The 21,704-nt window shown below is 37.8% G+C and overlaps 1 protein-coding gene across 1 annotated transcript in view; it reads right to left on the reverse strand.

The window, feature by feature from the left end:
* cacna1ha (calcium channel, voltage-dependent, T type, alpha 1H subunit a) overlaps nucleotides 1–21,704 on the reverse strand; it is a 163,760-nt gene that overhangs the window by 75,643 nt on the left and 66,413 nt on the right. Inside the window, exon 3 of the mRNA XM_037688512.1 lies at nucleotides 381–492. Within this exon, the coding sequence (XP_037544440.1) occupies nucleotides 381–492 (112 nt within the window). The remainder of the gene's footprint in view (nucleotides 1–380; nucleotides 493–21,704) is intronic.

Here is a 21,704-nt window from a genome sequence, read left to right on the forward strand (position 1 = left end):
ATATATATATATATATATATATATATATATATATTTATATATTTGTCCATTTTAGATGAGAATGACAGTTTTAAAACTGATACCTCGTGGGTCATTTTGATCCAAGGGCTGCAGGAGGGTTAACTATATGGAGTCTGTTGTATAGAATCTATGTCATCAAGGTAAATAAGTGAAACATTTATCAATGTCATATGCCACCATAAACTCATATACAGGTTGCTGCTTGTTGCCATTACTGTCCATAAAGGATGCAAACGTGCAAGGTGACGTGTGTTTGCATGAAGGGCAAGCAAACGCATCATGGTGTGAAAAAAAATAGTGTTTTCCCATGTGTGAGAATGTTCTTGCGAGCCCAGCTCACAGTGTGAAAGTATACTCACCTGTAGGATGCGGCACCACTCTGACAGGCAGGTAACGTCCTCGCAGGGCTGAAACATCCCCAGAGTCACGCAGTTAAGCAGGATCACCAGCATGGACACGTGCTCGAACCACGTGCGAGAGGACGTTAAGGTCAAAGCAAGTCTGATGTTGGTTGATATCATCAATACCAAAAGGGGGAAACCTGCTCTGCACTGCATAGCACAATAATTTTAGGGACATTTAATCTGTTTTAGAGAACTACAAACTACAACCCGAGGGACTAACTGAGCAACGTTCCGTGAGCGACAACAATAACTGTGTTCCTGTGCACAGCATACATAGATTGATGTATATGATATGGTGTTATGTAGCAGAGTCTTATGGGGAATCAGTCTCTCCTTCATTTCAGTGGAAACACATACCAAATGAAAACGAGTCTGTTTGGTTTAATGGGAATAACGTGCTGTTAATCTCATTCTAAGCATTTATTTTCTCAAAAAAATCACAAAATAACATGGATGACTTCATGTCTCCTGTAGATCTTGTGATTACAGTGATTACTTATTATCATCAATAGCAGGATGTAAAGGGAAAACCCTGAAAAGATTTGAACATCATACTGGACATAAGATAACGTATATTGTGTCATTAAGTTTCAATGGCCTAGAAGAAATGTGTTAGAGCTAAGAATTAGCTCTTTAAGTCAATGCACTTTCCACAACAAGAGTCCCATTTGTGGTTCGTTTATCAGTATAAAGTGGAAAGATCCCCAAAGAAAACTGGCTGGAATGTTGTACTAAACTTTGAAATAATAATGCTGAGGAGAGAGGGGACTATATTTCAGATCATGGCACATTTTGGAATAAAGAGCAGATTTTTTTTTTCTTCTTCTTTTATGGTGGTGGTATTTTAATTTTCAAGAAAAAACTTGTTTTGTTAAAACATAAAACAACAGAAAGTCATAGCACTTTGTAAGCTATGCAAGACAGACAATATATATATATATATATATATGTATATATATAAGTTCACTCTTTAAAGGACTTTACAGTATGCACATATGAATGTATTTACATCACAATCCACACGTGTCTTAAATAAATAAAAAATAAACTGAAACCCTGTCTAACTTTCTTTTAACTCATTATTAAGAATATTACATATTTAGATGTTCTAAACTGATATAAACTTGTTTATATTTTATTATTTCAACTTGGTTTTCAGAGGACATCTGTTTAATACAAATAACCCTCATAAATTCAATTTTTTTTAATTTGTTGAGTCAAGAAATGTGGCTTTTAGATAGAAAATGTGACTAATTTTACGTTCAAGTTCAAGTTCAAGTAGGTTTTAATTATCATTCGCATCACATGTAGTGCATGGGGTGGAACAAAATTGTGTACACAGGGTCCTAGTTATATCCAACAATAGCCAAAATATAAATTGTAAAAATAAACAATACTAAGGATCTAAGATATAAATTAAGAATACGCTAAATACTAATAGTGCAAAACAATACGCCGAATAACAGCAGCACAAACATGATTCTGTGTGAGTAGATGAGTACGAACGAATACAGCAGCATGAAATAATCAGCAGCATGAGATCAGCAGCATGGATAATCAGCAGCACATATCAGCAATAAAAGTGGCATAACAGTGTTTTTATGCCTGAAACAGCTTTCATAGTGAGCCTACACAGAATAAAAACTCAGGACAAAATATTACAGGCAACAACTTTTTGTTTTCACGTTTTGTTTCTATTGGATTACTGCATTTTATTACCAGACTCTTACGCTTATGTGTCATCAGTTTTCAAAACAACCAGCTTCATGACTCGATCATCATCTGCCGAGATTATTAAAGATTGGTATCTAATGGTAAACTCCAACATCTAAACTTTGTTTGGTGTAGTTCAAGATTTGTTTTGTGAAAACCTTTCATACTGCTGTCTTGTCCATAAAGGAGAAGCTTAATTTATAGGGTACAAATGTCCTCTGACTCGACTAGAGAAGCACTTGGGAGTAATCTTGTGTGGATTACCTTCTACTTGTTTAATCTTTCTTTCATCCTTTTTGGGCGAGCAGTGAGATTATCTATTTAGGACAAGTTAGAAAGGATATAAGCAACGATTTTGTTTTATTCTTGCCTCACAAAAGGAGCTCTTTAAGCATTGGGGTCTTAACGTTTCAGTTCACAATGATTTTATCTCATTAAAAACAAAACGGACAAAAAAAAACGGAAACGACTTGATTTGACTTTAACGTCAGCATGGATGGCAATTTAAATGAACAGCTAAAAAAAGACAGCAAATCTAAAAAGAGGTGCACATTTTTCATTTCCTCCTATTTCTCTTTTGGTTTTAATATTAAAAAATCCCTCTAAAATCTTGGTGGTGTGTTGTTTGCTGCAATGTGGAACAAATGTAGTTATTAAGAGAACAAACATGAACAGAGTGCATTAGTCACAGTCTCACGGATCGCACTCATAATCCCTGCTAGTAGAACAGACAGCATGTTGCAGCACGATCTCATATGACAAATAAAAAAAAAAAAACACGGCTCATAATGCATGCATTACAGAGAGAATATTATAGTTATAGCGAGGCAACTCTAATTTCAGAATGTCTCATCATTATACCATGAGGAAAAAATATTCCCCAGCAAGAAAATCAAGGCGTAAAGAAAGAAGATGAGTGGGAGCCTTGAAGTGAAAAAAGACGGTTTATTAGAATAAATGATGGAGAAATGACAAAAGTAAAAAATAACCTTGAATCATGTCTACCTGAATAAAAAAAACAGGCAACTTTTTGACGTGTGCACTGAGCTGCTTTGCTGATGTGTTCCTAAGATTAAAGAGTGATAAGAAAATTAAGGGAAAGCAAAATTATGACGTAATGACCGTCGTAATGCGCTCAAATACCAAAAAGCAAAGACCCATAATTCTCATTCCAAGGCATGATCCTGCAAATTACATTAAATTTCACATGCACAAAGACACAGTTGTAGACTCCCTTTTCACAAAAGTGTGTGCCTGAGACAAATCCCTAAATATTTGCATTTGGTCAACTCTTTACCACAATCAAAAGCTCATTTTAGATACAAATCAAAAGAAAACTACAAATATTTAATAACCGTGGTATTAATAAGCTCTGACACCTCAAAAGAATGCTTCTATGAATTTATATCTTTTATAAAGAACAAAAGTTGTTAACTGAAATATACCGAGCATGACGATCACACAGCTTATTAACCATGTGTGACATTTATGAGAATCACAGGCCACGTGTGGCTTCTGGGATGCGCCAACATGCTGGGGACGACCTTGGAGGGAGCTAAAGAGCACGGACCCAGTGGAATGCCCACAAATTTGGCCATTTTGGATCATCAAAAGTACCAGCAGGACTCAAGGCTGATGAGAAGCAACAGTCTACCTGACAAAAATCAACACGACTGTGGCTTATCTGAATCTGACTCCCCCGTTCAGTATTGAAGCAGGCCAACTTATCAAATTCCTCCTGGGATAAGTGTAAACTAAGGAAGGCTCTGCTCTATCCGCAACACCCCACCCCCGAAATGTCTGTTAACGCTTATCAGAGCGGTACTGGCTGACACCAACATCTTATCAGGACTATGGTGCTCTCTGGAAGTGCTTCATGGCCAAATCTCACCATCTTGCCGTCAAATGCATATGTAATGTGTTTATAAATGTGCTTGCTAGTAGAGTTTTTGAGGTCTTAAATCATGTCCTGATAAGGACAAGATGTATAAAAGATCTTTTTTGTAATACCACTGTGTTTTCCTCAAGGCCTTCCCCCTTTTCTATCTAAAGAATAAGGGGCCGCGCTCTTAGGAGCAGCAGCAACGTGCACTCCGCCCATCTTTCGGACGACTGTACAAATATAATCTCACTGTACTGTACTACGGTGCAATGATAATAAAACTTATTCTGATTCTGATTCTGAATATATACATATATATTTATTCATTTATATACCTCTCCTTTCATGGTTAAAGATTTTATGCAGTTTGCAAGTAAAACTAACATTTCACCAATATGGGACACGTGATGAACACAAGAGAGGGCTTTGATTGAAGAAATGGACCGAACATAGAGTCTATGTAAAATAGATTAAAAAAAAATAAAAAAAAAGATATGTTCCCGCAAGTTTTCAAACATTTCTGAATACAAAGAGAAAATAACCTTATATTTGACCATCTGAATTCATTCTGCATGTACAAAAATCAACTAAGCAGCCTTCAGATGTGTTTTGTCTCGTTATCCAGCACACAATTAGGAGTCAGTTTGCACATCGACGGCAGATCTGCTGAGCCCTGGCTGACACTGCTCACCTCCGATTAATTAGGCAAACCTGACAAATATGCTCCGGCAAAATGCCACGCGGCTTTATTCATATCATAAAGAAACAACTGTTTCTGTGCACAGAGTAAATGTGAAAATGTGAATCCAAAATGTGATTCAGATTAATTAAAATGTACCTGTTTATATGTTGTTTATAGTCTGTGTATATTAGGAAGACAAGCATTATCAATCATAATAATTCAAGTTTCACATTACAGTACTATTCATATGTACATGATTACTCATTAATATTTGATACATGTATACTGTAATATTGTGATACTGAAATTTAGATATATTGTAACACCAATACTGAAATACAAAATTGTGATATTGCGGTCAGTCTTGTCTTATTGTCAGTGTTGTGTGTCTCTGGACTGGTGACTTTAGTGTGTCCCCCGCCTCTCGGTCATTGTACAAGAAGTTTGGCTCTGCACAGAAAAGCGGGTAAAGAACGTAGCTGGATAGATATTTTGATACTGATCTAGTGAAACTCCAAAAAAGTTCAATCTGGTCCTCTGGACATTCAAAAAAACAAAACAAAGCAAATCAACAAAAAAATGTAGAAACGTTTCGTCTCTCATCCGAGAGACTTCCTCAGTCTGAGGAGCTGTATTCAGCTCAGTCTCTTAAATAGCACCGTCTCAGGGTGGATCAACCAGTTTTGCTGCTGACAACCAAAACCAGCTGATCACATGCTGACCATCAGCCTAACAATGGATCATTAGCACACTGATGGCTGTTTACTACTCACAGAGGGCTGAGTGATACTAGCAATCACAGCATTGTAAGAGGGGGACAGTTGAACCCGGAGGCCTCCACCCCTGTTTAAAGATGGACGATTTCTTTTCACAAATATGGCCTCCTTTACTCCTCTCTCAAACCATCGTTCCTCTCTGTCCAGGATGTGAACATCTTCATCCCTGAAAGAGTGACCGCTGGCCTGGAGATGAGTGTAGACCGCAGAATCCTGGCCTGATGATGTTGATCTTCTGTGCTGGGCCATCCTTTTGGCCAGTGGCTGTTTTGTTTCCCCGATGTAAGACTGATCACAGCCCTCCTGACACTGAACAGCATACACAACATTACTCTGTTTGTGCAGGGGGACTGGATCTTTGGGATGAACCAGTCTTTGCCGTAATGTATTTTGGGGTTTAAAAGCCACTGGGACCAGATGTTCACATCCTGGATAGAGAGGAACGATGATTTCTACCTGGATTATTGAGCATGCATCAGGATATCTAGTGAAACTGTTATGGTAAGACTAAAATTGGAAAAGTGCCTATTACAATTGTCAGGCTGATCTTGAATAATCTCATACTAATGAAATGTCATACTTTCTTTTTTCTGAGCTGAAGTTGAAGAACACATAAATAAGTAAAAAGGAGTTGCAAACCATGAGCTTTTTGTCGTATATTGCCTGTCTAGAAATATATCAGATGATTACCTAATCAGAGTAATACATATATAACGATACCCTGAGGATAGCAGCAATAAAATATTGTCAGTATAACTATACGGAGTTACAGCGTGAAGCTACAAAGAAACAAATAAATCTTCAGTTCCTTGGAAACTGCTTCTGGTACAATCTGTTTGTGAGCAGGCTTCAAGCACACACATGCAAAAACTAAATCAAGCTACGTAAGGTCGATCCCTCCTTCACAGATGAAAGAATCAGTAATCTGCAACAGAATTAAATAGAGATTTGAATATTCAGAAAAGCTGTCTGGTCCTCTTCTGCCCCTCTGTGCCTTCTTGAGCTCTGCTGCCTCTAAATCCTCATCTAATCTCCACAGTCAACACCTCGTGTTTTCAGTCATTCCCTAAAGACGGATGCACCAAATGTGAAAGTCTTCTGAGTAAAGACAAGCTGACGCTGAAGAATGAACTCGCTGGTTTCCAGTGGATAAAAAAACACAACAATTTAACTTTTTTTATGTTTTCCTTTTGTTATAAGACTAGCACGGCCCAAGACTCAACTCAGCTGGTCTCATCTGTTATGGTGTGAGCACAAATTGAAACAAATTAGGCCTGCGTCGCATCACACTGAATAACACTGGATGACATGAACTGCTTCTGTTCGTAAGTCTCGCACTTAGTGTCTGCTCAGCTCTGACAGTTCAATAGCGCTGCCTAACAACTGCTCGGAGTTTAAGAAGCCTCGCTGTGAAATCACTAATATACACACACATACACTAACATAGATTTAGCCAGTTCCTAACTGAAGCATGAGTCATTTTCCACAGTTCAGCTTTGCAGTAGTTAAAAAATACAAAATGTTTCAAGTTTAGGTTCACACCTCAGTGTACCGAGTGCTGCATACAGCACATTGTACGCCCGTCAACAAACTATTATACAGCAATCTGTAGCAATGGCTAAGGCAAGCGAAGACCTTGTATAATATTTGACCTTTATTTGTGGCCTTGACCTTGGATCTGGGGTGATGAAAAGTGTTCACGACACTACATTCAGTGATGATGCTTATCAAGTTCAAGTTTTGTTAAATTGTTTTAAAGGGTTCATCAGACGATAGAAAATTTCAGGACCCCCAGTGACTCTGGAAGTCAGGGGGAATCTGGAAAATGACTTATATCTTCCAGACAGGGAAAACTCTGGGAATTTTAGGAAAAACTTAAAAAATCACAGAAAACTGAAGGAATTTTAACCCTGATCTGCTGATTAAAAGATATACCTTTCTCTGAGTTTGATGTGCACATGTATTAATGTGTTCTAGTATCACTGAGCCCTTGTTCTGATTCTACAGTGTACATCGTACACGGAGCCTTACTGAATGACTATGATGGTTTTTTAGTTTCTGATGTTGTAGCTAATTATTAGGAATGATTGCTGTATGCACAGAACACAATGTTCGGTATACTTCCTGTCATCTCTGAATGTGACTCTGTCCACCACCACAGCTGCTAAGTTATGAGTTTTTCATGTCACTGCAAGACAGTGGTGGGATGTAACAAAGTACAAGTACTTCGTTATTGTACTCAAGTACACTTTTCATGTATCTGTACTTTACTTAGGTAGAGTTAAACATGGGTACTTTTTACTTTTACTCCACTACATTTTACATTAAGTATCTGTACATTCTACTACACTGAATTTCTATAACGCGTTGTGCTACAAGTTACATTCACATTGCAACTTTTTTATTTTGTTCATTAATTTGAAAGTAACCAATGGCGAGAGGGGAGTTGGTCCATTGAACCACAGTAAAATGGGCAGGTAACGTTAGACCCACCTTCAAGAAGAGCTATATTCTAGTATATATGTCACTGAGGTGGGCGCACCCGCAGCACCGCTAACACACCCAAAATGGATTCCACCGAGGAGAGTCAGCCAGAAGATACAGTACGTGCCACCCATGGCCTTATTGAAAGACTATCGAAAGACTATTGAAAGACTATTGAAAGTCTATTGAAAGTCTATTGAAAGATTATTGAAAGACTATTGAAAGTTTATTGAAAGTCTATTGAAAGACTATTGAAAGACTATTGAAAGTCTAGTGAAAGACTTATGAAAGACTATTAAAAGATTATACATTACAGCAGGACAGATTCTCTCTCCCTAAAGAGCCAGACTGGACTTAAAAACTTTGAAAACCAACTTCTTCTGAACTTGAACAAGAAATTCTTGCTGCGACAGTAAAATGTGTCTATTCATGGGATGTTTGGAGATAAGAGATGTCTCCAAATGACTCGACACTCAGGTCCAAGTTTTGAAAATGGTGTCAGGAAATTAAAATATTGTTCAGTATTGAGTCATTATAAAGTTGACTAGACAGTATTTTAACTAGAGTTGATGACAAACTGGAGTTGAAATGATCAGATGTTTCTTTGTTAGTTGTGTCTAATGCTCCTTTTGTTCAGGCAGACAACTTTTACTTAAACATGTTTACTGCAGTTAAAATGACGCATTGGTTTTGCTTTGTGTTAAATAGAAACTTTCAAAGGTATAATCATTCCTCTTTCTTTTTTTTTGCTTAATGACATTTAACTCTGCAGGTCATCCCTGAAATTCTGACACAGAATCACAAGTCCAAGTGTGAACTGTATCACAGAGTAAACACAATAAAAACATGTATTATTTGCAGCATTGTTCATTAAAATGACACAACACCATTAATGTTTTACAGAAAATATGGTAGGTACATTTAATGATATTGTAGACCATTGCATTAGGTAATACATTCAGCAAGTACTTTTACTTTTAATACTTTAAGTATTTTTAAAAGCTAGTATTTATTTATTTTTACTTAAGTAAAAACGTTAATGTGGTACTTCTACTTTTACTAGAGTACATTTTTGTCTGTTTATTTGTACTTTTATTTAAGTACAGTGTTTGAGTACTTTCTCCACCACTGCTGCAATATCTCTCAGACTTTCAGGATTTATTCAGGGAGAACTCAGGGAATTTAGTTTTCTTGAATGCTGGGAACCCTAGGAGGTAAGGACAGGGACTTATCACGTTACGCCTTTCACAGGTGTATATTTTTTAAACATATGAAATTCAAGTAGTATTCCTTGATGGAATACATATTGCATGTCAAAGTTTTAAATAAATTAAGCGCTCAGTCAAAGTATGTATTTGTAGGATGCCTCTCAGCTACGACCATGCCAAATATTATCAAAATGACTGTGTTATAACCGTTCTTGTGCGTTCTATGTTTAATTAGCTTTGACAGCCATCTTGAATCTTGTAGACTCTAAAAGTTAGTCAGCTGAAGATGTAGAGACCTGTAGAGGACGCAGATGTGTTCAAACTTTTGTTTTTCAGGTGCAAATAAATCATTTATGGTTTAAACAAATTAATTCTCATCTGATTGTAATCTGTGAATATTGTCAGCTGCTTTAAGAAAGTAAATACAACTTTCAACCAAAAACCAAGGAAAACATGAGCTTTCATTCTGATTAAAATGACCTCACAAGTGTGTCAAAACAACTTTATTTTCATGTCTTTATTTACTGTCACTTCGCTCTTTTAGTTACTGTCGGAGCCAAAGGTTAAAACAGAAAGGCCTCAGCTGAAACAATGATTGGTACCTTAAGCACTGTCCAGTCAATGAATGCTCATTCCCTTACAAACTATGGCACTTTAAATGTGTTTACAACCATAAAAATGCTAATGAGTAAATCAACATCTAAATTAGATGTTGATTTACTTTATGACATTATTCATTTATCACAGAGAAACTGATATTAAATGACAGTGGTAATTCTCAGCATTCGTTATGGGAATATTTAACAAAGCAAGCTTTCCAAGGTAAACAAGAAAAAAATCACTATAATGCAGTAATTGGCGTCTTTAGGAGCCCATTAAATTTGAACCGCATGTCGGTCTGTCATCCTCTGTCATGGCTATGTCTCACACATGCAGAACTGTGACAACACATACTTGTTAACACAGTGTCTAGTCATATTCACATCAAGCCAAATTAACAGTATGTGATAAACTTGTGCACTAAGATCATTGGTTGGTTTTATTTTTGGTTTGGTTTTGTTGCAAATACCTTGCATGCACAGAAAACGTTCATCTTTTTAAACATACTGACATGGAGAAACAAAGGCCAGTGTTATCTAGCTAACTGTATCTACCGATTGAACATTTGTTCACTAACAAACTTTGAATTAATGTGTTTTTTGGGGAAAATAATGATTTAGTACTTAAGAGATATTACTGTTAATGTTGACAGCATCATGCCTACATAAATATATGCACTTATTAGACATGTTCATGACAAATTAGCATTTGCAGCAGTAACTTTAGCTAGCTAACTAGCCAGTAATTTAAAGAAAGCAAGATGAAATATAAATATGCAAATGATGAATTAGTTTAATTAACCAAAAACAGGTTTTAATGGCAACATCAATGGGATTTAGATGGAGCGGTCTGATAATGTTGATGTACTAGAGCATATTTTCACCTAGATTTGTCGAGTAACCCAAAAGCGTGCAGAAAAAAGTGCTTTGTTTATATTGAGTTTGCACCTGCGATTCAGAATTGTACATTAATATGTCTGGAAAACTGCTGGAGTAAACTTTCAAACTGCCCCATTTGATGTATTTCTATGTTTGTATGTGTTTTACTTTAGAATTTGCAATGAATACCTAAAAAATAGTCCACAACTGGCTGAGAAAGCAATGGATTTTCCTGATTCTAACAATGGATGTTACTAAACCCACATGCTCATTGATAAAATAAATAAAAAAGGGGCTAACATTGACTCCCCAGTAACATTAAGACTTTGGTGGTCCTCTAACGTCTACAAACCTTGTGAGTATAAAGTCTTAAACCAGAAAGACACCGAGCTAAGGGTGTGTGGGACAACTGTAACTCAAGGCAAGCCTTTTTAACACATTTGTAAAGTGCCTTTCCCTTCACTTCCCCTTTGTGTAAAAATGTATTGTCAAATGCACCAAACCAGGTTTTATTTCATGACAAGTGGAGTCAGGCAATCTGTTGGCCCAATAATGCCTCTATACAAGGCATTCATGGAAGTATGCAGGCATAAATGAGCAGGGGAGATCTCAGAACACACAATGTCAAACCTATTCTACAATAAACACAATGTCAAGACTTCTCCAGTTGAGCTGTCAGATCGGTATACCTGAGCAAGCTGAAGAGCACAAAGGGGTGGAAGGAGGCTGCAGCAAACTGGAGATGCAACAAAGTACTACAGACAAAGAAATGTTCATTTGGCTCCCATCACAGCAACGTTTCATGCATACTTACTCTCACTACTTGTTTAATTAGAACAGCACTTAATCAGATTTGCCTCTTACTCGCTCATTGTTCCCTTTATTGTTTTCATCTGCCCTGCAATTAATCTGTCTTTCTTTTTTTCTCATCAAGTTGTTTTGTTCTGAGGAAAAAGAAAAACCACATTGTTGAAATGTAGCTTAGAAGCAGAACTTATCCCTTTTTGTCTTCATGGAATATTGCTTTTTTTTCTGCAAAATGAAACCAATTTAGAACGTCCTATCTGATAACAGCTCTTCAAAAATGTCCATTGTGACTTTATAAAACACTTTCTTTTTTTTTTCTGACCATATGTTCACACAATAATGTATATTATATTAAATATATTTTGGGCGTCTGTGGCTGAGTGGTTAGAGCAGTCGAACTCCAATGCAAGAGTTGGGGGTTCGAATCTGCCAGCAGTCACATGTTGAAGTGTCCCTGGGCAAAACGCTGAATCCCTCATTGCCTCTGATGTGTGTCCCATTGGTGTATGAATCTGATCTAAAGCCCTAATTAGTCTCTTTAAAATTTGTTGTTCAATTAGCTTTGTAGAGATCTAGTAGAGTACTGTATGAATGGGTACAGGAGGACACAGATTGTAGTGTAAAGCGCTTCGAGTGTTGATAAGATAGAAAGGCGCTATATAAGTACAGTCCATTTACCATTTATATATCTATTACCATAGCCATGTTGCTGATGTAACAGATTGAAGAAGAGAAAAACTCAGTGACACTCTCCTATCCTATCCAATTGCATTATCCTTTGATGAAGTTCTGGGTGAGACCTGCTGGGAAAACCTTCCAAAACAGGCGGCGACACCCTGAACAGATGAATGAATCATTTCGATAGACTCCTTCTTTCATTGAAGTGACTCTTTTTTGACCTCCTCTCGGACGATAGAGCTCCTCACACTGTCTTTGAGACTGAGTCATCCCAATGGAAGAATCTTGTTCTTTGGATCATCATCTACATTTTATGACCATAGGTGACGGTTTGAAAATTAAAGGATCAACATATCAAGAGCTTCACCTTTTGACTCAGTTATTTGTTAATCATGACAGACAGGAGGAATAATTACTGCAGCCAAAGCCCCAATCTGTCAATCCATCCATCTCTATCCTGCCATCACTCACCAAGATACATTCAATCAACCTTTATTTATACAGGTAAATCCCATTGAGCCTCGAGGACTCATTTACAAGAATCATTTACATTTACAACATTAACTCCTCAACTTGAGGCAAACACTCATTTCTGACCTGAATGGATCATTCCACCTTTTTCCAGTTGAAACCAATGATGCTGAAATAAAGCACAGCGGAGAACAGTAGGCTGGGGTGAAACACACCCGCAGGTGTTCTTTAATTGAGAACTACTGTTTCGATGCAACTGGTCACAGCAAGTGGTCACAATTTACAGAATTGCATAACTCTCATCTTATGCACATCTGGTTCTCATGTTAAAATGCATTTATTGTTTCCAAATGGATAAACTCGAACCTGTTTCTCTGCCTCGTTCAACTGTGTAAGGAGAGAATGTGAGGTATTTACTGTGTAAGATGTGGATCAGTGACCAGTCACAGATCTTAGCTCCGCCATGAAGACAGATGGCTTACGGATGGCAAGTCTATACATCTATGCACAGACACGAAAAGAACTGAAAAAAATCACAAATGCAACAATAAAGTGTGCTCTTTTAGTCCCTTAGGCAGCACCACAGCTCAGTGGTTAGCACTGTTGCCTCACAGCAGGAAGGTCCTGTGTTAAAGTCCTGGGATGGGCCCTGGTTCTTTTGTGTGAAGTTTGCATGTTCTCCATAGGGTTTCTCCAGGTTCTCCTTCCATATTTAAAATAAATAAATAAATAAACATGCATGTCAAGGCTGCATCCAGGCACAGGCCTCCTTTGAAAAATAAATCTGTGATCTCAGTTGGATTTGCATGGTTATGTAAAGGTTACATAAAAACATAAAAGTTGTTTGTGAGTAAAGGACCTTTACATTAATCAAAGAAATACTGTATGAGAAAGCAGCAAAAAGAGTTGAAAGAATAGAAACAGGACTCCCATCTTTACACATAATATCTGACAACATGGGAAAAGATTATCAAATTATTCCAATTTTTTGTGCTCGCAACAGTTGATTAGCTGTGGCAGCCATCTTGAATTATATTAACGCCAAAAGGTAATCAGTGCATCTATTGATAACGCTCTCAGTTTTATTAAAATATGTCTAATATTATGTGATGTTTTGCAATCAGACATAAACAAGCACAATTGCCTGTTTCCATGAAAGGTGAACAATACCAACTGAAAAATGGCCAAATATTTTGTCTTGTTTATTCCATATGTGCCAGTAGATCTGATTCTTAATGACTTTATCCTTCTGCTGTATGTGCCTCTGTCTTATACATGCAATTTCACTAATGCATCATATATATTTTATTTAATTTTCTAACCTGATATAAATTCTTGCTGATGTTAAGGAAAATTCAATCTCATTACAGTGCAGAAATTTAACCTGATTCCTCTCCTGAAAACAAGATTAACTTTCCTTTTTTTCTTCCACATATCTTTCATCGTTTACTTGTTCGTCCCGCATCCCAAAATTCTTGTCACCTTGACCCCTCATCTCTCACCCACCCCCTCCATTATACAGCTGTCCTCTTAACATTTCACCTTTGTGTTTCCTACCTGATCCTCCTTCCTTCTCTTCTATAACAACCCAATGACACTTCTGACACTGGCCTTTCAGCCAGACAATGTGTTTCAATTATTGTGTGTTTAAAAAAAAAAAAAAAAAAACTTTTATAGTGTATTTAAGGAGACTGTTTCCAGGAGAAAAACAATTTTTAGCCATAGAATCCTTTCTGAAAATATTGATGCACAAAATTTCTATATACCATTTAGAATTTCAAAACATGGTCTAACATTAAAAAAATATATATTGTTGACAGCTGGGATTTTATAGAGAAATATATACCAATTTGTAAATGATGTCTTACAATCAGTAAAGCTAACTGTATGCTGAAAAACAGAAGTTGCAACTGGTCTTAATCGTTATAAAATAAACAGAATTATTATTTTTATTGTTTTATGTTGTTGGGTTTGTTTTTCTGAAATGAACATGTTCAAGAAGAAGCTCAGATTTTGTGAAGTAGCTCTTTGAACAATCTCGTTTTGAATAAAGTCGGACCAGACTGACAAGCTAATGACTAGTCCGAGCAGAGCTAGGATAAACGAGCATTGCTGCTGTCTTAGAAAAACTCACATTTTCAAGATTTCATAGTGATTCATTCAAACCCTTGTAATCAGCCTTTACATCACCATCTAGTTCATAATACTGGGTTATTTACATGAAATTAATTGGTTTATATCGAACATAACCAGCAGCTGCAGCTAGTTGTAGCATTTCCAACAGATGTATGTAAATGCAATGTTACTGAGATTTGTGGACATATTTATAAAACAATGAACAGATTTGAAATTTCTTAAACTGAAGTTGGTTTGAAAGCTTAATCATCCAGGTAGATAAACCACAAAAAAAAGGGTTAAATCATGTCATCTGGACAGTTTTCTTTTGGGAGAAAGGTTTCGTCTTTCTGGATGATTGAACCTTTTTCTGAACCATTTTGGCCAGATGTTCTTCTGTGAGTAGCAAGTTGACAATCTGGCCTAAAACATTTGATTGTTATGCATGATGATGAATTGTTTTGGACGGATAGTCCTCTTTTTGCACATGTAAAGCAAGTTTCTGGGAATTCCACAGAAGGCTGGCTTGAAACACATCAAGGAGGTGCTATTTATAAGACTGATCTGGGTTGGCAGGCCTCAGACTGATGAAGTCTTTCATATGAAAGACAAAACGTTTTTCCCTAAAAGAAACTTGTCCAGATGACATGATTTATCACTTTTTTTGTGAGTAAACTGACGTTGTTTTGAGACAACATCAACCTATTTTGGTCATGATCCCACACTAACTAACTGACACAAATCAAACATTACTATTGCAAACTACGGCCGTTCAAAGAGCCATGTAAAACAGGATGTGACTAGTTTATTAGTGTTCTCTAAGATGAAGGGGATGTGATGGAGTTAAACTCAAAGCATAGTCTGCTCCTCAGTGATATAGGGTTAAATTATTATTTTTATGTATGAATGTTTCTGTTCAGTGCCCTGAGATGACTTATGTTGTGACTTTACGCTATATAAATAAACTGAATTGAATTAAATAGAACCACATTTGACAACAGCAGAAATATCTTTATAAAGGTTTGAAATAAATTACCACAAATGCAGATTGTATTTGAAATAATTTGTAAATTTGTGATGGATATTTTTTTTCAAGTTGATTTTTTTTTTAACACGTTCATATTATTCATTGCAGAAATCCTTGCAAGCTCTGTAGCATGACTGTTGTCAAGTTTATTGTAATTCCTGCAACAAAACATGCACTGAAATGATTGTTACTGCGAGATAAAAATAAACAATTTTAATGACAAAATGATCTGAAATAGATAATTTTCCAGGAAAGACTGCTAAAGACCTAAATGGAACTTAAATCGTCATGATTGTCAGTGTTTTGGTTAGTTGAGAGCACACTGTCCTTTGGAAAACTTGTTCAGAGTCAAAATATCTAGCAGGGTTATGCTTGCTCATGAATTCAGTTCTATTTAATTTATTTATACCCCGCTAATTCACAAGTCATCTCAGGGCACTGTACAAAACAATCCATGTACACTATAAAATGCCAATTAGTAAAAGTTATCTGATTAAGGAACACAAGGAGCACATCTTCCATCTTGAGCATCACATAGGTAACAACTGTGCACCATTTGTTATTCGTTTCTAACTCGTGCCTCTATGAAAAGAAACCTGCAATCACTTGCTTTTAAATATTAACAAACCCATCTGAGGATTAAATAACTGTGTGTGTGTTTGGATTTTAGAAACTTCGTCTCGCTTCTAGACATAAAGTGGGCATATTTCACTGGCTCAATGGTGAGCAAATCTCAGGGGAACTTATTTCTACTTCAGCCAACCAGCAGCCTCAAAGAGCTCTGCAGGATTCAGAGCTTCTCCAACTGCTGGCATCGCATGACTGACCATCACAAGCCGTTTGTCCTTCCCTATTAATGAGCTCGGTTCGCCTTTTTCCATCCTTTACTGCTTTTATAAGGTATTGTTCAGCTCCAAGTTATCTTTTGAATCTCAGCTCTGAGTCCAAAACCCAGCCACCCTCACATTTCTCCCCAAACTTTTACTTTACCTCACTCTGTGGCAATGGAGTGCATCCAGTCCCGTTTGGTGGAGATGATTGTTCATTTATTCCACCATCTGCCACAGACAGCATTCACCTAAAACCTAAAAGATCCTCCTCCCTACTGCGATTGCTACTTTAAGGAGTCAGCCAACAGTATGACTAATTGCAAAGCCGCATTGTGTCTCATGTGTCTGCTGTGTGAGCATGTTCATTTATTTATTTATTTATTTTGCTTGAGTGTGTGTGAACTCCAGATTGGCTCATCTCAGTTGAGTCCCTAAAGACAGCCCAATTCAGGAACAGAAACTCATAAATCAGCCTGTCCCTGAACTCGCTCCTCTGTTCTTCGCCGCCCTGCTCTGTCTTTTATCTCTCCATCCCTGAATATCTCCATCCCTCCTCCACCAGCACCCCTGAGAGGAGGCAGCAGTGACGCAAAAGCACCAGGATTCCCTCTGTCTTATGATTACGTTCTTTCCCCTGCGTGTGCTTTCATCTCCCACTAATTTCAGACTTTTCAAATCTTCCACCCACTTTTTATGTGTTTTTGCACCGGCTGCGCTGGTTATGATACTGGGAGGAAACGAGAAGCCACACATGGACTTTAAAGTCCTTCGCAACAAAAGAGAAACATTCGTGGTAATATTCTCGTGTTGCACTGAACATATGGTAAACTGTTTGTAAACCATCTTGATGTATAACCCTCCTGAATAGAACGTGTCCCAAGGTGAGATTTCCATCATCGTGTCATTTGTTACATCATGTACAAAATCACTGTGTGTGTTTCCTTGTGTGCTGAAAAGGAGAAAGTGGGAAAAAGGAGACAGTGCCCTAAATAGAGCAGCTGCATCTGGTGAGGCCTGGCCTGAAACGCACACACACACACACCTACACACGTGCATGTTCTTGTAAACAGACTTTTTGGGGACTTTGCTTTGACTTCCTTTCATTTTTTATAGTCTAACCCCGACCCTTACCCTAAACCTAACCATTACTAGTACACGCCCTAACCCATCTGCAATTCACACCTTACTCCTAAAACTAACCCGTAACCCCCACCCCCCCCACCCCCACCCCCCAAGGAGACTTCTCCTTATGGGGATCTGGCTAATCTTCCTTGTCACTTATGGGGATCACACACACACACACCCCAAGGAGTGACAAATCAAACCACCTGGAAAAGTAAAAACTGTTTGGCTCCATCTTGAGGCACTGTATCTAAAACTCGGTAAAAACATTGAAAAATGTATTCCTAACTATAAACCTTTTGTCCATCTATACATCCATACATCCACTGCAGGGGCAACAGCTTAAGCAGAAAAATCCCTATAGACCTCCTCCCCGGCAAATGTGGTGTAGAGGTAGAGCAGCCAACTTGGGACCAGAAAGTCACAGGTTCAACTCCCCACCATGCACACATGCCGTGGTGTCCTTGAGTGCTTACATAGCTGTCCACTGCTCCACCTAGGTGTATCTCCTAGGGGAAGTGGTGGCGCAGAGGTTAGAGAAGGTGGGCCTGTGATCGGAAGATCGCCAGTTCAAGCCCCGTTACCGACAACATCAAAAATGTGGGTGGGTTAGGTGAAGCACCCGCACCTGCCCCCACCTTCGTTTGCCCCACTCTGGGTTCATGAGCAAGGCCCTTAACCCCCATCTGCTCCCTAAACAGGTCTCTCTTGAAAATGAGTTCTCGTGGCTCAGTGAGACTACGTGTATAAATAAAGGGTAAATGAAAAATGAAAAATCTCAGGGGCCGAGATGGTGTAGGGGCAGGGTAGCCGACTCGGGGACCCGAAGGTCCCAGGCTCGATCCACACCTTGTGGTGTCTCTGAGCAGGACACTTTATCCTCAGTTGCTCCCCAGGTGCTTTCAACAGCTGCCCAATACTCCACCTGGTGGTGGATGGGTTAAATGCAAAGAGCCAATTTCACCATTGTATGGGAACATACAATAATGACAACACATAACACATTATTATGATTATTATTATCTCACGTGTAATGGGGAAACACGTTCCTGGAAGGTATTCAGGGAAGTGATAAAAATTATGATACTCAGCTATATTTATTCGAAAAACTTAACCTATCCAGTTATTCAGACTACAATCTTGTCATAAAGACAAAAGCCTGGATGACTTAATTTTTTGCTGTTTAACTCAGACAAGAACTTTGTCTAAATTTGGCCTCCAGGTCTAATGTAAAGAACCTAGTTCTTATTTTTGATCAGGATAATATTTATCATCTAACCCCAACATAAAAAAAAAAATACCAGGACAACCTAATTTCACCTGCACAATATCACAAAAATTAGAAGCATTTTGAATTCAAACCGATCAGGAAGTAGAAAACTGTCTCTATCTCAAACTTTGGAATAGTTTATTGTTGGAATGAAATCTCAAGACCACAATAAACATGGCTTGAGTTAATAATGGCATTCATTTACCAAAAAATATCTAAGTGCTAATGATAATCCATTTCAAATTCTTAACAAGTGTTGTTACCATATAAACTCACAAACAGTTGATGCAAAACTTAAACTGGAAGATAGAAAACGGTTGTAATGTGCTGGTTGTTCTCATGTCCCATGGTTCAAAGCTCAAAAAGTCTGTTTCTTAACAATTTTCAGTGCAGCCCTTACCAATTCCTTCTCTGTCTGTTCCCAAAGCTATCAGTTAGTATGGATTTGTGTTATAAATTCAAGTCTTTTCCTATACATAATGATAGTCTGACGGTAACACCAATATTATGAGGCGTATATTCAGAGACTTGAAAACGCTCCTCTGGAGCAGCAGAGGAGATTGTATTTGCATGAGGTGATTACAGCTCAATATCGCTTCATCTTCATGAGTGAAACTTAATTTAAACCATTGGTATTGGAAATTTGTGCCACAGACAAGCTTGGGAATTCAGAAAGTACTGAGTGACCAATTCAAAACAGCATAGGTGCGTATCCTATTATTACATTTTTACAATTACATCTGTAATGTTTACATGATGTGTAAATGGATTCCAGTGAGCAGCGTAAATCAGATGGGAATATCTTCATGGTCAAAACGTGCAAGCCGTGAATAATTGTCAGACATAAACACCCTGACTGATCATTGAGATTACGGGGCCACTTTTATCCTACACGGTATTCGCTTTCCCGTCTCTCTGACACAGTTTCGACAGGATTCTGGTTGCTTAGTAACCAACAGCAGTCTGAGGATTCCAGAGAACCGTCTGCAGAGGGAAAGATGATGTAGCGTTAAGGACAGGAAGGTGGAGTGTTGTATGTCTTTTGTCTGCATTTTAGCCACAGTGTTTACATTCTTTTTAGATTGTTTTTCTCCGTAGCCTTGCCTCCACCCTCCCTTCTCATTCTCCTCCTGTTTTTCTAAACCAGTCTCACGCTCGAAATTGTCAAGGGGGAGATTAAAAAAAAAAAAGATCACCTCCCTCTCATTTCCCTTCTGCTTTTGCCTTTTTCTGCCTTTCCGCTCTCTCCGCCTCTGCATGGCATCTACATCACCAATACATGCAAATGGAATTCACAATATGAGTTTTTATCTTTTAACATATGGGCAAGCAAACGTTTCATGCCTAAAGGTTTTGATCATTCAGTTGAGACGTATGCGACACAGTTTAGGCTAAACCCCTCCAATAGAAAATACCTACATCCCATAATAATTAAAGGGACTTATACTGCAATGTATAGAATTATTACACTGATTTGTTCAAGTGTTTGTTGTGGAATGTCATGGTTCTCTAGATGACTGTACAGTGCTGACTCCGCTGTACTGCTTTACTGCTTTAGTGTGTTTTCTAGTTCAGTCCTGCAGACTACTTCAGTCACTGTTGGATTGCGTGGCAAACTATATTTGTGGCAAACAGTTCATATACAGTATAGGTATGCATGAAAAACTGATCAGTTAATAAAGTCCAAAACAACAGAATAAAACATCAATAAATATCCATAAATTCCAACAACAGGAGGTTAAAAAAGGAGAAGAAAGGGAAAAAAGCATGTGCATCAACTGACTAACACATACAGACCTACTTAGAGGAACCAAAGCGAAGGGTCAAAGATTGTTACTTGTGTTTCTCTCCACCAGCAGATGGCTATCTGCCCTGCCCTGCCTGGAAGCATATGGGCATCTGGACACAAACCAAATCATGAGCAATGAGTGCACACACACGTAGACATATTTACACGCTAGATACCTTGCAGATAGATGTTCCGCTGCTTGAAGTACAACTGTAGAATGGATCAAGTGCACCAAGTAGCACCAAGTAGCCAAGATACACCAGATGCACATCCAAATACATGATCAAATATTTGTGTGTATGCATTCAGCTGTGTTATATCCTTGCATGCACTCTTCCTTTAGGTGCATTTGTGTGGTTGTGTGTGTTTGTGTGTGTGTCATGTAGATGAGTGTGTGGCCACACGTGAGCAGCAGTTAATCTTGGCAGCATCCTCGGTGAGCTCACCGGATTCACTAGCACAGCATAGCCTCGAATGTCTGAGAATATTCTCAGGTTACTGTTTGTAAAACCTGCCCTTAAGTTTTATTTCACTTCCAAGTTGGGATAAAGCTGAAAGTACCAAGTGGCGAACAATGTGTATAAAAATTATGATTGTAATGTCTATCTAACAAGTAAAACTCTCCAATTGTGTTTATTCTTTGCAAGCTATTTCTTATGTTCCCTGTCAACATAACCGCCTCGATATATTTGATTATCAATTCATCACAATCCATTTATTGTCACATAATTCTATGATATATCTTGATATTGTTTTTTACATGAGCTGAAAGAAAATACAGTAGTCCCTCATTTATTGCAGGGGTTTCCGTTCTCAGTCCACATGTGATAAGTGAAAAACTGCAAAGTAGGAATAGTAGTAGTTTATTTTTGTATTCATATACTGTATATATATATAAATATAGATAGATAGATAGATAGATAGATAGATAGATAGATAGATAGATA

The sequence above is a fragment of the Nematolebias whitei genome, chromosome 15 (assembly GCF_014905685.2).
Source record: "Nematolebias whitei isolate Nwh7 chromosome 15, NemWhi1, whole genome shotgun sequence".
Classification (NCBI taxonomy): Eukaryota; Metazoa; Chordata; class Actinopteri; order Cyprinodontiformes; family Rivulidae; genus Nematolebias; species Nematolebias whitei.